The sequence below is a fragment of the Manis pentadactyla genome, chromosome 2 (genome assembly GCF_030020395.1).
Source record: "Manis pentadactyla isolate mManPen7 chromosome 2, mManPen7.hap1, whole genome shotgun sequence".
Classification (NCBI taxonomy): Eukaryota; Metazoa; Chordata; class Mammalia; order Pholidota; family Manidae; genus Manis; species Manis pentadactyla.
Window position 1 is genome coordinate 23,057,502 of NC_080020.1, and position 15,169 is coordinate 23,072,670.

At 53.9% G+C, this 15,169-nt stretch overlaps 1 protein-coding gene across 3 annotated transcripts in view; it reads left to right on the plus strand.

Annotated features, from left to right (window-relative positions):
* Positions 1-13,979, plus strand: part of CAMK2A (calcium/calmodulin dependent protein kinase II alpha) — a 60,113-nt gene extending 46,134 nt beyond the window's left edge. For 2 of the 3 annotated variants that reach the window (XM_036881505.2, XM_036881506.2), the window contains 4 exons: positions 3,918-3,993; positions 6,564-6,658; positions 10,359-10,587; positions 10,861-13,979. In XM_036881505.2, coding sequence (XP_036737400.1) covers positions 3,918-3,993; positions 6,564-6,658; positions 10,359-10,587; positions 10,861-10,864 — 404 coding nt within the window. In that variant the 3' untranslated portion in view covers positions 10,865-13,979. Of the gene's footprint in view, positions 1-3,917; positions 3,994-6,563; positions 6,659-10,358; positions 10,592-10,860 lie in introns of those variants that run through there. The other variant, XM_057490763.1, reaches the window with a different exon arrangement.
* The last annotated feature ends 1,190 nt before the right edge of the window (positions 13,980-15,169 follow it).

Genomic DNA, 15,169 nt, shown 5'->3' on the forward strand with positions numbered 1-15,169 from the left:
GCTTCAGAGAGATCAGGATGGGGCATTCTGTGAAGTTCACTTAGGCCCCCTTTACAGAGACGCGTCTAAAGCCCAGAATAGAGAAAGGGCTTGCAACCAAGTCATTAAGGGATGCTCCCTGCCTCCGTTTTCCCGCATGGGAAGAGCTGTGTCCGACGGGAGAGATGCTGGCTCAGCCAGTAGCTTCTCCCTGCATTTGACAGGGAAAGGAGCCCTGTGCCTCCCCCAGCTCCTCCAGGCCTCAGAGAAAGTTTCCTGAGAACTATTTTCTGGTGTTAATTTGCTAAATCTTCTTACTAAGTGAGAATAGTAGCTGGTAGGATGGATCCTGACCTAACATTAAAGTTAATTAGAAATGTCATCCTCCAGGGAACATCTTCCCCTGAGCAAAGAAAGGGACATTAATATTTCAGAGCCCCTCGAGCTTAACGCATAGGCCTCTGACCCTGTGAGCTTCACGGGGCTCTGCCAGGCTCCCTCCCAACCCACCGGCCTCCTCCTGGTCATCTCCATGAAATATTAATTCCCTCTCCAACCCAAGGAACTGCCTCAGAATCTGGGCAGAGACATTTGGGGACATATCAATCAGGAATGCTGATCATATCTCAGCCTCAGCAAGCTGTGTGACCTTCAGAGGGTGCCTTAACTTCTCTGGGGCCTCAGCTTTCCCATCGGCATGGGAGCACACCTAGATTGTCTGGGTGAACACCTGGCAGATGAGGAATGTCAGAGGTTGCAGCAGTGGAACTGCTGAGGGCACGGGAGGGGCCCAGAACCAGGGTGAATTTCTCCAGGTCTAAGGAGCACCGGACCCCCAGATCTTCTGTTCCAGAGAATGAATCTAGGGAGGTTCCTGCTCACTAGTCTTCACCTGTTGACAAACTTGGTGTCCTGAGTGACTGGAGGCACAACAAGTGAGGCACAACAAGTGAGGCACTGTCTTGGGCTGCATTAATAGAGGTGTAGTGGCCAGAATTGGGGAGGGGATAAAGAGTGTTACCCAGACTTGATATTCTGCAATATTCAAGCCACACAGGGAATTGTGTGCTCACACTCAGAGAGACATCTAAACAGCTCAAGGACCCTAGGAAAGTAGAAGGCCAGCTTGTGTCAGATCCTGCAAACCACATCTTGGAGAACTTCAGCCTTCAAAAGAGAAGACTGGGGGTTGGGAGGAGGGTATAGAGTCTTGGGGAGCATGTGCACAATGCAGGGGAAGGCAGAAAGGGAACTGGGATAACTAGAGGCTTTAAGGGGGAGATCTGGACTTGAAGGAAGAAGGAGGTCGGTACAAATGGCAAGAACTGTCCGACCGTGCCGTGGGCTGCCCAGCAGGCTGCGAGCCCCGAAGTTCCATCTGAGAGGGAGAAGCATCCCTGCTCTGGCAGAGGCCAGAGACCGTCCCCAGGAGGAACTTCCAATTCAGAGATTTCCAGATGATAATAATCACAGCTCTTATTCATGGAGTGCCAGGCACTGCTCTAAATGCCTTACATAATGCATCATTATTTACATAAAGGAATTTGATATAAAAGACTTGGAACAGTAGCTGGTTCTCAGTGAGGACTATATATGTATTAGTTATTCTACTGATGTAGTGTTAACTCAATCCTCAGAACCACTATACATAGCTCTTTTATACATATGGGGAAACTGAGGCATGGGGCAGCACTATGCCCAAGTCACACAGTCATTAGCTTGCAAACTCAGGAAGGCTGGCTCCAGAACCCCAGCCCTTGACCACTTTGCTAGCTTCTCTACGACGGCAGTGAGGAATGGCGCATGGGAGGCAGGCTGGAAGGAGCTGGTGCAGAGGAGACAAGGGAAGCAGCACAGGCCCCGTGTCCTGTCAGGAGCTCAGGGATTGGCTCTGGCCTGTCACCCCGATTCTGGTGGGAGTGGCTGGAATGGGCAGGTGTGGGCTGCTTCCCTTCCTCAGTCTAGCTTCCACAAAGGAGGGCAGAGTTGACTGGAAGGCCAGACTCTTGAGCTCTTAGGGACAGGGCCACCAAGTGACTTGGGTGATTCCAGGGATCAGGGTAAAGAGAGCAGCCGCAGACCCTAGTTTGGTCCATTCTGTTCGTTTATTCAGTCATGCCACCTCTGCCCCATTCCAGGCAAGGCCCTGGAGTGACCCAGCAAGCTCACAGTCTAAGACGGACTCATTCCCAGTGGTGATGACTCTTAGTGGAGCCGGGAGCCAAAGCATCAGTGACTCACTGTGGTGAAGATGATCACTGTCACATCTACTGAGCACCCGCTGTGTGCCAAGGGCTGTGCTGGGCACAGGGCCCCTGCCCTCAGGGCACGTGGTGTGGGGGAGTGTGTGATGGGCTTTGAGCTGCAGACTCTGGCTGGAACCTGTTTCATCTCTCTCACCATGTCTGACATGGAGGTGATGGCCACATGAAGTCATGCTGTGAGGCTTCAAGAGTTTGTAGGTCGAGCAAGTAGCACAATGCCTGGGGCACTCATTCATTCAATAGTGAATGCCTTGAGAGCCAGGCCTGTTCCAGGCTCCAGGGGTCCAGGAGGCCAAGGGCAGCCACCAGGCAGCAGCCTCCACAGAGCACATATTTGAGAGGGGGATGGACAAGCACACGGGCCAGTGTTCCAGGGCGTGGGTGGGGCATGGAGGTCCTGTAGAAAAGGCCCTGAGCCTGGAGCCAAAGTCTGCACCTGGTATGTTCTATGTCCTTGGCCAAGTCAATCCCTTACTGGGCCTCCATTTCCCCAAAGTTTGGTAAGGAGGCTGGGTCCCTGGTCTCCAAGGGTTCTTCCAGCCTCCTGTGGTTGTGTGTCCCCTGGGCCTGAGGTGAGCTCCCAGTGTGAGATGGGCGTGGGGGATGGCATGGGCAGTGGCGGGAGAAGGAGCAGGCACGGCCTCCTGCCCAGGCTCCCAGACTGCGATCACCTGAGGCTGCTGCACTTGGCCTTGTCTACCTCCCAGGGTGTCTCTGAGGCGCAGATCCAGCACCTGTGTGGAAGGGTGTGGGAAACGGCGCTCACAGTGCATGCCTGCTGTGTACCAGGCTCGGGGCCAAATGCATCCCGCACATCGTCTCGTCCCACCTTACGACAATCCTGGGAGGAGGGCACTGCCATCTCAGCTGTCAGACCAGGAAACAACCCTGGGGCCTGTGGTTGCACAGCTTTTAAGGACCAGGGCTGGGATTCACATGAGGCCTGTTCGGTACCAAAGACTGGGTTATTTCCATGATATGTTTGGCACTAATGAAACAAGGCGTGGTATCCCCATTTTACAGATGGGAAAACTGGGGCTCAGAACATCACACAGCTAATAAAAAAATTGATGTCTAACCCTCTACCAGAAAGACAGCAGCTATTCATGGTGTTTCAGTGGCAGACAGGGAGGCCAGGTCTCAGAAGCTGGGATTCATTATTCCTAGAAGGTTCTGGATAGCTCAGTGCTTGACTCATACAGGGACCCAAATGGAGCACAAAGTTCACCCAGACCTAAGGGATGACTTAGCCCTAAAACCTTCCTCACTGGTCCTAATTTGGGTCACTGGGGGAACCCTGGTTTGTGGCAAAGCAAGGTGATAGGAAAGCATATTTTGGAGTTAAAACCTGGGTTCAAAGCAGGCCTAGAGTCAGAATGTCCACCATGCAAGCATTTTGGAGGCAAAGGCTGCGGCTGAGACACTGGCTCTGCCCTCTGTAGTGGAGGGGACTTTCATACGTTTTTCACTTTCTTGGGCCCTGGTTTATTCTGTGAAACGGGAGTAATGACACTTACCTCTCAGGGTCCACGGGGGATAAAGGAGACAGTCTGTGTGAGGCCCCCAGGGCCCAGCCCAGGGTCTGACACACAACAGGGACTCAGAAAACAGGAGTTGGCGCCTCACTACCATCACGGTCACTATTTTCTCTCTGTGTCCCTCCCTGCCTTACAGTGCGGAAACAGGAAATTATCAAAGTGACAGAGCAACTGATTGAAGCCATAAGCAATGGAGATTTTGAGTCCTACACGTGAGTTGGCTGGGCCCGTTCTGCATGTGCTCCCCGGATTGTTCCGGGGAGCTGACTGCTGACTTTGGGAGGTTCTCGCCTCTGACCTTCATTCTGCATGGCTGTGAATCACCCTGAATCTACATCTATTCTGCATTTAAATTTTACACTTTCATTAAGTTTTATGTTCACAGTACTGTGTATCTCAGTCCTGCTCCTCCTCCTGCTCCTCAGACCTTGTTCCCGGGGAGGAACTCCAACAAGACCCCTTTGCTACCCCAGGGAAAGAAGGGTGCTCTCCACCACACACGGGTCTTCTCAGGAGATGAGCTGGGAAGGAGGGGAGGGAGGAGGCGCCCCGACCCCCGACCTCCTCCCCAGTCTTGCTGACATGGATCCTCCACAGGGACCTCCTCAGACCTCTGAGCTTGGATGGGCAGGAGCAGGCAGGACTTCTAGAGTGTGTACATCCAGTGAGCAGGGCTGAGCAAAAGAGCCTCAAATAGAGCCTTAAGTCCTCTGGGGACTAAGGCACTGTGCACAAAAATAACGTACACTGAGGCCGGTCATGGGACACACCCCCTGCACACCTGGACGCGCCCTCGGGCGGGCAGCCTTGCGCAAGGGCTGAGCTGGAGCTCCCCCTGGCGGTCGCCCGCATGCTTCCTGGTCTGGCCAGCAGCTGGGCCCCAAGGAGCCCTCAGCCAGCCCCAGGGAGAGCAGGGGTGCTGGGCTGAGGCCTTGTATCCCAGCCAGGGCTAACAACGCCTGTGCCTGGAGACCCCGTATATGTTTTTTCACTGACAAAAGCTGTCAACAAAAGGTAGAGAACGACTCTTCCCTGTTGGGTTCAGCTGAGGTGGGAATAACCTGGCCAGGGTTTGCTGCTTGGGCCGCCTGTTCTTGGTTCCCACTGTGCCCAGGAGCTGATGTTTGTCTCCCAAAGGCTTGGCAGGCCACCTACATTCCAACTGAGCAAGGGTCTCAGCAGCACAGGGCAAAGTCCCAGCAATCGACTCTCTCTGGAGGAGCAATGACCTCAGAAGGCGCAGGTGTGAAACAGGCAGCACATACGAGTGTGTGTGCGTGCTCTGCTCCGTGTGCATGCCCTGCTCCGTGCACTCAGACCTGAGACTGTATGCACAAGCAGTCTGCAAAGCTGTGTGTGTGCACATTGCATCTGGGTGTTGCATAAACCACAAAAACGTGCTGTTAAATGGGTCTTGCAGCCAGCCCTAGAAAGTGGCTAGGTGGATACAGGCAGGGAGGTGGAGAGAGGTGTTACCTTAGACCCCCCAGCCCCCAGTGCATGTCTGGGGTCCCCTTTCCACCTCTGGGATATCATGTCCTCTGGCATCTGCAGCCTATTGTAGGTTCCGACTTCTTGCCATGACCTCTGGGGCTCATTGTGCCCTGAGTCTTACAACTTGTAACCCTGAATAAGCCCCTTCATCTCCATGAGCCTTACTTAGTACAAAGGAGTTGGAGCAGCTGATCTCTGAGTCCCTTGGGAAGCAGGGGTGCCCAAACACCTCCTGGAGATGGGCTTCTCCAGTGGGGGTGCTCAGTCTCCTGGAGGCTCAAATCTCAGACCCCCAGGCTTGGAAGATCCTGGAGAAGGGAGGGTCCTGAGCACCCCATGTGATCTGAGCATTGCCCCCCAGCCCAGGCCTACTCCATCTGGAGAATTTGAGGTCCTGAGTGGAGAAGCAAGCTGTCTAGGGTCCCACAGAGCAGGGTCAGGCCAGGCAGAGCAGGGGCAGAGCACCCTGCACCCGCCCTGGTGTCTCCCCGCCTCCAGGGCCTCCCCAGGCTGAGATCTGTGCTTGTCCTGGGGTGCTTCCTTCCCCTGGCTTCATTGTCACAGGGGTCTTTGTCGTGCCACAGAAAATCCCAGAGAATGGGGAGTGGGGAGACAGTTTTTCCTTCCCTCAACTTGCTGTCGGGATGTCCCCGGACACAGACTTGGGAGGAGCCACCCCGCTGCAAAGACAGCCGCGGGAGCCTCCTCAGCCACCCCTGGGCTCCAGTCCCGGGTGTTCCAGGGGAAAGCTATTTCCTCACCCCACCGAAGTGAAGCTGCTCCTAACCATGGGGCACTGTTGTATGAAGCAGCAAATGCACCCCCTCCGGGGATGTATCTGCTTGGTGAGAAGTCACTTTGCTGTGAAGGAAAGGGTCTCCCCTCAGGAAGACAAAGGAGGAAGAGCCTCCTCGGGAGCTGCTGCCCTAAGGGCAGGGGTGCGGAGGCTGAATTCTCCCTGCCTGTGCCTGTGCGGCACGTAACTCTGTGTGACCATTCATGGTGTTGGGCTTAGAGAGGCTAAGCCACCTTTCTGAGGGTCTCATAACCAGTAAGCGGCAGGGCCAGGGCCTGAGCCCAGTCTTCCCGGTTCTAAATGGCACCAACCAGCTATGATGCCCTGCACTGTAGGGGCTGCAGGCCCTTCCCCACGGCAAGCTGAACCCATGAGGTGGGTGCAAGCACTTGACTTCTACAGACCTGCCCCTCTCACCTCTAGGCCTCGGGAATTGAGGGTGTTCCCCAGAGGCCACTTCAGCCCATCTTTTCTCTGGTTTCCTCCCCCCAGGAAGATGTGTGACCCTGGAATGACAGCCTTTGAACCTGAGGCCCTGGGAAACCTGGTCGAGGGCCTGGACTTCCATCGATTCTATTTTGAAAACCGTGAGCAGTCCCTTCCTCTGGGTGCCTGGTGTCTGCTCTCCTTCCATGTCCTGGCCGATGGCACAGCAGGGTGACAGGCAGGCCCCGGGGCGGGGCAGGGGCCAGCGAAGAGGAAGATCCTGTGCCTGTGTGGGCAGGGGTTGGTGCCATCTTGCTTCACTCTCCCAACCCTGGCCCATCTGACTGCATCTGCCCCTCCTGTGACAGGACAGGATCTGGGGACAGCATGACAAGCCCTCCCAGCCCTCCCCTGTCCATGACCCTGGGAGGGCCTGGGGAGGGCCTTATTCCTGTTTTGCAGATAAGGGAGCCTTCCTACCAGGGCGCACACCCAGGTTACAGTCATTTTGACACCTGGGGCCACCTAGTCCCAGGTTGTTATTACAAGTGCCCCCTGTAGGTGGGCAGTCTGGGGAAGAGGAAAGGACCTCAGAGCTCACACTGCTGTGCTCCTGCCTGTTTGTCTAGGTCTCTGTCTGCATGTCTGTCCTTCCTGGGCCTCTCTACTGCAGGAGAGACCCTGACAGCTTTGCAACTGTCAGGGGGCTGTCAGGAGGCTGTGGCCGGGCCTGACCTAGGCTGCTTTCTGCCTGTGTCCGTGTCTCACCTTCTCCAGGGATCAGACAGGGATAATCCAAAGCCACTGCAGGTCAGAATCCTACAGCTCAGGACCTGGAGGAACACCCTGGGAGGTAGCATACCCAGGGTCCCCCAGGGGAAGGCCCCTACCACTGAAGCTATGCAAGATCATTTCCAGTGCATGTGGGCACCGTGTACGACAGCATTGGTGCACACAGTGAGAAAGTTGGTCTTTTTCCAAGTTCTCTTCCAATACGTCTGGCTCCATCAAGGGAGAGGCTCCGTTAGGTACTGGTCTCTCTTGAACACCTCTCTAACACTTTCTAATTCACCTCTTTATCAAAGAGAGAACAGTCCCAGGCTCAAATCCCTTGCAGACAAGAGCATGAAGCTAGGACTACATAACTTTCATTTTTTTCACTGGACTTACTAAAATTGTATTCTGTGATACTAGTTGTTCATTAATGATTGTGCTAGAAAGTTTCCTTTTAAAATAAATATATAAATTAATAAAGTGAATCAGTCTAAGGAAACATTTTACTGAAGTAAGTGCAGGCGGCACGTGTAGATAAAAATAAAGGTGGTATTTAAGTGACTGAAGTAGGATCTGGTCCAACTCTTTTTAACAGAAAAGGAAGCTGAGGCCCAGAGGGGGGAACTGATTTGTCCAGTGGAAGCCAGAGAGCCAGTGGCAGAGCCCAGGGCTTCCAGTGCCCTTCCCCTCCCCATGTGCCCTCTGATTGGTGGGTTAGGCCCCCAGCTGGCTGCTCCTCTCTGCCTGCACCCGATCTGACCAAATATTGTAGAATACAGGGACTCAAGAGCACCCTCAAAAAGTTTTGAAGAAGGAAATTGCATTTTCCCTTGATAATCAAACTCGGGTTCTCTGAGGCTAGCAGCGGAGGTTGAATTCTCATGAGCAGAGAGGTGGCTGGACCCCCAACAGTCCCTGTCCCCCGGAGCTCCCTGGCTGGTCACTGCAGCCACTTCTGTATTGGTCTGTGCTCCGGGGGCAGTGGTTCCCCAGAGTGAGCTCCCCAACCCCCACAAAGCAGAGGAGGGACCAGGCTGAACTGGCTCTAAAGGCTCAGGAAAGGCAAAAGGGAGATAAGCAGAGAGAAGGCTGTGCCAGCCCTTGGCCTGCATCCAGGCAGGGCCTTGTCCCAGCACTGGCCCTCTAGACTCTAGGCCTGACCATCTGGTCACATCAAAGGGCCTGTGAAAGCAAACCCCAGAGTAACTACCTGCCCCAGGCCAAGTTCTTGAGCCTGCTTTTCCCTGCTGGGGGACCCGGCCCTTTCTCCCATGCAATCTGGTCTGTTCAAGGATCACCACATTCAGGTGGTTGTTTCCTTATGAATGCCTCTCAGGACCCCAGCACCCTCCAACAACAGAAAGGCCCAGTGACCTAAACAGTACTAAGCTCTGTGTCCCTTCTGGGGTTGTTCTAGATTGTCCTAGTTTAGTTCTACCTGGAGACTGACTTTCTTAGGTTCTACTGCATTCTTTTCAGAAACTGGCCCAGGTTGGGACAAGTCAGATTGCTTCTCTGGACCTCAGTTTCCAGACCTGCTAAATGGATACATTGAATTAGTCTTGAGGGTCTCCAGCCCTGAATGCTGTTGGAGGCCTCTTTGCATTTTGCAGGAGGACCACTGGGTGACCTCTGATCTCTGAGGTCACTCCTATGCTTGTATGCAAAAGCTCTATATTCTGTCTAAGAGCTCAGAATTATAAAAGTCTGTTAGTCTACATAGCTAACACTCAGTGATTTTGACCCCTAAGCCTGAGCATACTGTGATCATAGTTAGGGGTTAGGTACTCTTAGATATTTTCTGCAGTTCTGAAAAAAAAAGGACAATTTTACATTTTTTAGGAAATCAGTGGCTTACAAACCTGGCTGGGCATCAGATTCAGAGGGTAGGGAAGGGGAAAGGGCTTTTTAATATGACAGATTCTTGAACTGGCATCTCCCAGGGTGGAGATGGCAGTGTGTATTTTCTATAGACTGAATCTACAGGATTCAGACCTACATTTCAGCTGCTTTAAGGGAAGGCATGAGGATTTCCCTGAAGCCCAAGATCCTGGTGACCTCTGTCCAGATCCTCCCTAGGTTTTCGTCTTTCTGTGCTTTTGTTCTTTTGTATCTTGCTGAAAAAAATTGAGAGTTCCTAGAACAAAAATGATAAATGCTACTACTACTAATAATAATAATAATTGTGGGGGTTCCTATTTCACATAGAGAGAGCTGATTTCAGATGCTTTTGTCAGTTCTGTCACGATTACAAGAGCTATGAATTCCCCCAACTCTGGAAAGCTCCAGCACTTTACTCCATAACCACCAATTCCATCCTTACAATTCCAAGATTCTAAGATTCTATGTTATCCCCCAAGATTCCTTCATTCTGTAGGTTGAGAGCAGGGGTGGTGAATGAGGAGCCCACAGGCCATATCTGGATGGCACATGTGTTCATGTGGTCTGCATGATTTTTAAAATTTGCTTTAGATGCCAATAAATAAAAACTAGTCATTTTTACATAAAAATTCAGATTTCTAGATTCTAGTGAAAAGCCAGGTGTGTGGAAACATGGTCCCACTTACTCACACAGCAAGCCTCAGGGAAGCTTGTACAGGGCACCCTTTGTAGATGGGACATGATGTGCTATGCACCACAGGTCTCCAGCACTCCCTTTCGTCTCCTTGGCCCAGAGGCAAAGGGTCAATATTGTCATTTGGCATCTTATACCCAGCTCAATCCCCTTGTTTAGGTACTTGTCTGGTCTCTGCAGTGATCTGAGTTTGAGGCTCTGGTCTAAGCACATCTGATTCTACAACTGTAGAATCAGATGTGTCTGACCCTATGATTCTAAAATTCCACACCCTTGTGTCTGAAGAATTGGCATGTCTGAGCTTCACTGTAGCTAAGCTGGATATGACCTAGTCATCTAGAAGTTCTGCCTTGACTCCCAGGCAGCTGAGCCCTGTCACAGAGTCCCCTCCTCTGGAAATGAAGGCAGGCTGAGGTGCCTCTGTTGAGAGGCTTGCTGGGGATCTGGGAAGTGAAGGAAGTGAGGCGGGAGACTCCCCCATGCATCTCCTCTGCCACCCCCCCTGCCTCCAGTGTGGTCCCGGAACAGCAAGCCCGTGCACACCACCATCCTGAATCCCCACATCCATCTAATGGGTGACGAGTCGGCCTGCATCGCCTACATCCGCATCACACAGTACCTGGACGCGGGCGGCATTCCCCGCACAGCCCAGTCAGAGGAGACCCGTGTCTGGCACCGCCGGGATGGAAAATGGCAGATCGTCCACTTCCACAGATCTGGGGCGCCCTCCGTCCTGCCCCAGTAAGCGCCCCTCCTTTCTGCCCTCTGTCCTTTAGGCTGATCTAAAGGGATGGGGTGGTGTCCTTCTGGAGGAGCCTGTGGTGGGGACCCTGGCTGCCAGAAGGCCATGGGAGTCAGGGGTCAGGAGGACCACAGGGGGGAAGCCAGGCCTGCAGGTCCCAGGGAGGGCTTGGCGGGACCCAAGGGAGGCAATTCGAGCTCCACCTAAGGAGGGGACAGGGTGGTTGCCTGGGCAAACACGGCTCCCCCAGAAGCACACGCTGTGTCTTACAGTTGAAGGACCAGGCTGGAGGCACTGTGCCGCAGAGATTCACTCTCCATCCATGGATGTGGCTGCTGGTTCTCCCCCCTGGACTTTGCTGGAATTCCCCCGATCATGTCACCCCACTACCACCACCATCAGCATCACCTTTATATCTGTGTCAAGAAAACCTGCCTGTTTGCAAAAGCCACCACGACTTCAGAATGAATGGCCACACCTCCCCACCCCTGCCTGTCCCTCTTGCTCTCTGCCCCTGCCCTGGCAGGGCTTTCTCAGGCCTGGGTGCCCTGGGTGCCGCCCAAGAACCCCCCTCCCGGCTGTCGCTGGCCTGAGCTTGCTCTGGCTGTAGGCCAGAACACCCAGCTGTGCTTCCCTAGGGGCTGGGGCGGAGGGCAGGGCCAGGAGGAATGTGGGGTTGCCCCCTCTCCCTGATCCCCCTCTTCCGGGATTCCCTGAGGAAGAGCAGACAAACCCCCAGTTCCCTGAGCCAGTCTCCCCTGCAGGGGAGGGGAGAGAGGAGCACACCCCAGGAGCCCCCGCTTCACACTCCTCCCTAGCCCCTCTCCCACCCTGTCCTGGCCCCCTGGCCTCTGACTGATGTGTGGGGAGCGGGAGCCTCTCAGGGTGCCCCACTGCTTGCCTCCGACATAAACAGCCCGTTCCACCCTTCCATCAGTCCTGGAGAATTCCAGCTTCGTCACATCTGAAGGAGAGAATCTCATTTCTATTGTGGGGGCAAAGAAAGCAACGCTTAGGTGTCACTTCTACTTGGACCGCATGCCTTTTTATAGCCAAACTTCTGTGTTTCGTAAGCAGATTCCACGTTAATGGATATTTATGTAATAACTAGACCTCACAGTAATTTACTGTGAGGTGGGCTGGGAAGGGAGCTGGGAAGAGGGGTGAGGGTAGTTTTTTTCTGTTCTAGGTCTTTTTTTTTTAATGTCATCTCTGAGATGAACTTTGTTACCTGTGGTTGTCTGGGGCTGAGGCGGACCCAGCCCCAGGGAAAAGGCCTCTCTGACATTTTGGTCCCAAGGCTCCTTTTGGGCCTGTGGAAGCATCTGATGTTAGTGCTGACTAGGAAACAGCAGATCAGGGCAGAGAGTGGGGGAGGTTTTCCAGGTGGAAACACCGGGACTTGAACTTGACTTTGCTTGCTTTTCACACTGGGGACTTTACTGCCATGCTTCCCAGGATTTCATCCCACCACATCCGTGTGCCATCCCCAGCACCCTTACTTCTGGGGACTTCACCACCTCTGCCCTCGGCGTCGGCTGGTTAAAGCAGAGCACTGAATGTCTGCTCTTCACACCTCGTCCTGCAGCCATGGGTTCGCATCTCTCCCTCTTCCTTCCTTCCTCTTCCCCTCTTCCCCGGAGATTGACTCTGATGTGGAAGGCTTTGGCACATCCACTGGGATCTACTGTCTGCACTGTTTTTTTGCATGACTTTATATGCAGTAAGTATGTTTTAAAAAAAAAGAAAAGAGGAAAAAACACTCAGCAAAACCAACCTACATGTTTTGAACAAAACAAAACAAAACAAAATAGAGGTTGTATTCTCAGTGTCCGACTCGGAATTATGTTGCTGCCTCTCTGTGCTTTTGGCCTCTGTGTGGCCGTGTTTTGCCAGCATGACACACTGTCCCCTCTGGAGGATTTAAGGGGAGGGAGAGCCACATCCCCAGGGATTTGGAGGCTCTGGTTCCCCTGAACCTCTGGGAGTCCTGGATGCATGGCAGAGCAGGGCTGATGGGGATGTTTGAGCTGGGACTTTCTGAGTTCTTCCCTATCATCAGATGTCTGCTGCACCCTTTTCTCAACTGCTGCTGCCCCTGGGACAGGTGAGGCAGGCTGGGTGGGGCTTCAGGCCAGGAAAGAGGCTGCTCAGGCCTCCTGGTCACCAAACTGGTCGATCACTGGCCTCTATCCTTGGCAGAGACCCTGCTGCTGAGGCCAAGGGGCAGGCACTTGGCACTTGGCCTGCCCAGGTCCAGAGGTCTTCCCAGCAAGGCCCAGTGATCCCAGAGTCCCTACAGCAAAACTGCCTGCCTCCCTTGGGAGCTACCAGCTCTCACAGTTTGCCCTAAGCCGAAGGGGAGGGTGTGGCCTTCACCAGGAGATGCTGCAATTGCCACGGCAACATCCAGTCCCTTCTTCAGCCTCAGTTTCTCCATCAGTTACAGAGTTAAATATTACTGCCCAGCCCATGTTGCAGGGCTGATGGGGAATCTCAGTACTGTGAGAGCTTTGCCCCCAGAGGGGCTCTTGCTCCATTCTGGGCCTGGCCAGCCCCCTCTCCTCCCCACCTGCCCCTCATTCCCCTCTTCGGTGTCTGTCAACTGCTTATCAGCAGTGGACTGTGGGGAAAGAGCCATGGTTTAGGGGTTAGTAGGATTCCATTCCATTCCACAGCAAGCTAGAACCAGACTTGCTGTGTGACCCTGGGCAAATCCTTTCCCTGCTCTGGCCTAGGGTTTCCTGGTCAGAGGCAACTGGGCTGGAAGATCCCAATGTCCTGATTTTCATTTGCTGACATACCTCCTGTCCACTCTGTTCCTCTCCAAGTGCCAGAGAAACGGAGGCAGGTCTCTACCCCAGGCTGAGATGGCCCCACTGGGAAGGCCACACCTGTGGGTGAGCAGTCCATCAGGGTGGACCACAGGGTACCAGTGTGATCCTGGGGCAGCATGCAGGGAAGACTGGCAGACAAAATGGCCCAGATCCCATCCCCACCAGAAAGTAAAACTCTGTGCTCCTCCAAAACATCCTGTAGATGCAAAAAATCCAGGCCTGAGATAGGACCTAGGCTCCAGCATGTGAACACATTTCCAGGAATGTATCCTCCCAGGTTTGTGTCCATAGGGCACTAATCCTGACCCTGGCCTCCCATCTCCCTTCAAGGGGAGACCCTTTAGGGGATGTATTTGCCAGACTCCCCGTGCTGGTTTCTTTGTTACTATTTGTTTGGGGGTTTGTTTCAGTTCTTTCTTTTTTTAAAATATGTGACTGTGAACTTGAATGACCACCGCTCAAATTTTCTGCCGTTGGGGGGCGGGGGGGAGAAGGGGGTGTCTGTTTTATTCTTGGTGTTTTCAGTGCAATAAATAGCTACAAACTTCTGTGCACTCACTTTTCCCTGTCTTGGCCAAGCATGGGCACTGGGGGGCTTTTTATTTGTTTCCTGTTCTAGAGCCCCCTGTTGTAAAATAAAACCGCAGGTCTTCATTCTGATTGGACTGACTTGGTCACATGCTCCAGGCTGAGCCAGTCACTGTGGGATTCTGCCTGGACCGCATGCCCCAGCCTGGGATGGGACCGGCCTCCTCTCAGGCACATGGCAAGGGGTTTGCCACTAACAGCCAACAGCAAAGTCTCCCTCGGTGGGGTGTCGGCCGGGGTGTTGCCTGGGGCAAGGCTCTTCCCTTGGCCTTGGGTTCCTTGTATAATGAAGAGGTTGGCCCAGGGGTCCCTCCGTGCCCATTCTCTTCCCTCAGCCCAACCTCACAGACAAGCCCCCAGGCTTCAGAGCCCCTGAAGACTGGCTTGGAAAACAGAGTAAAGGGAGGAAGGGTCTCTTACCACACACTCTCTGTGGGCTGGGGCTGGTCCTCGGGGCTGGAGAGAAAGATGGCGCGAGAAGCTCCATGGGCCAGAGGGAGGCCCCTGCCCCACCGGAGGCCGGTTTGGCTGAGTGCAAGCTGCTTCGGCTGAGCCGGGGTGGTGAGTTAGTGGCTTTGGCCTAACAGGGCACCCAGCCCTTCTAGGTGGCTGACACGGGATTTTCAGTGCTGATCCCAGGACAGTCAGAGCAAACTGACCAGATGGGTCACTCCAAGCCATGCCCCCGCCTGAGAGGCCTGGATTCCACAGGACCAGGCGGCTGTGCCTTCTGGAGCCCACGGTCTGCTCTAGACCATGTGTGGGGTGTCTTGGGCTCCAGAATTCCTGCACCAGCTGCTTTCCAGGTCTATCCTCACTGCTGGTTATGCAGGGTAGCCAGATGTGTGCCCCCTGAACACATGTGAGGACTCTTACAGTGATGGCAGAGCCAAGGCTGAGAAGGGCAAGGGGGTGGATTCAAAGGGACCAGGGGCCTTCATTTTCACTCTTGCCCTGTAGCCTGCCCAGGTCGGCGCCAGGGCTTCTCCCAGCTCCGCCTTCAAGGTCCCTGGAATGGACTCTCCAGGGAAGGGCTTGAGGGTTTAGGCTGCCATTTCAGGAATATTCCAGCAGGTGGCAGCACAGGAGCAGGTTACAGGAGGTCCCAGGCCCTGAGTGGCCTGCAAGCTCCAGCAGCTCCCAGTTGACCTCAAGA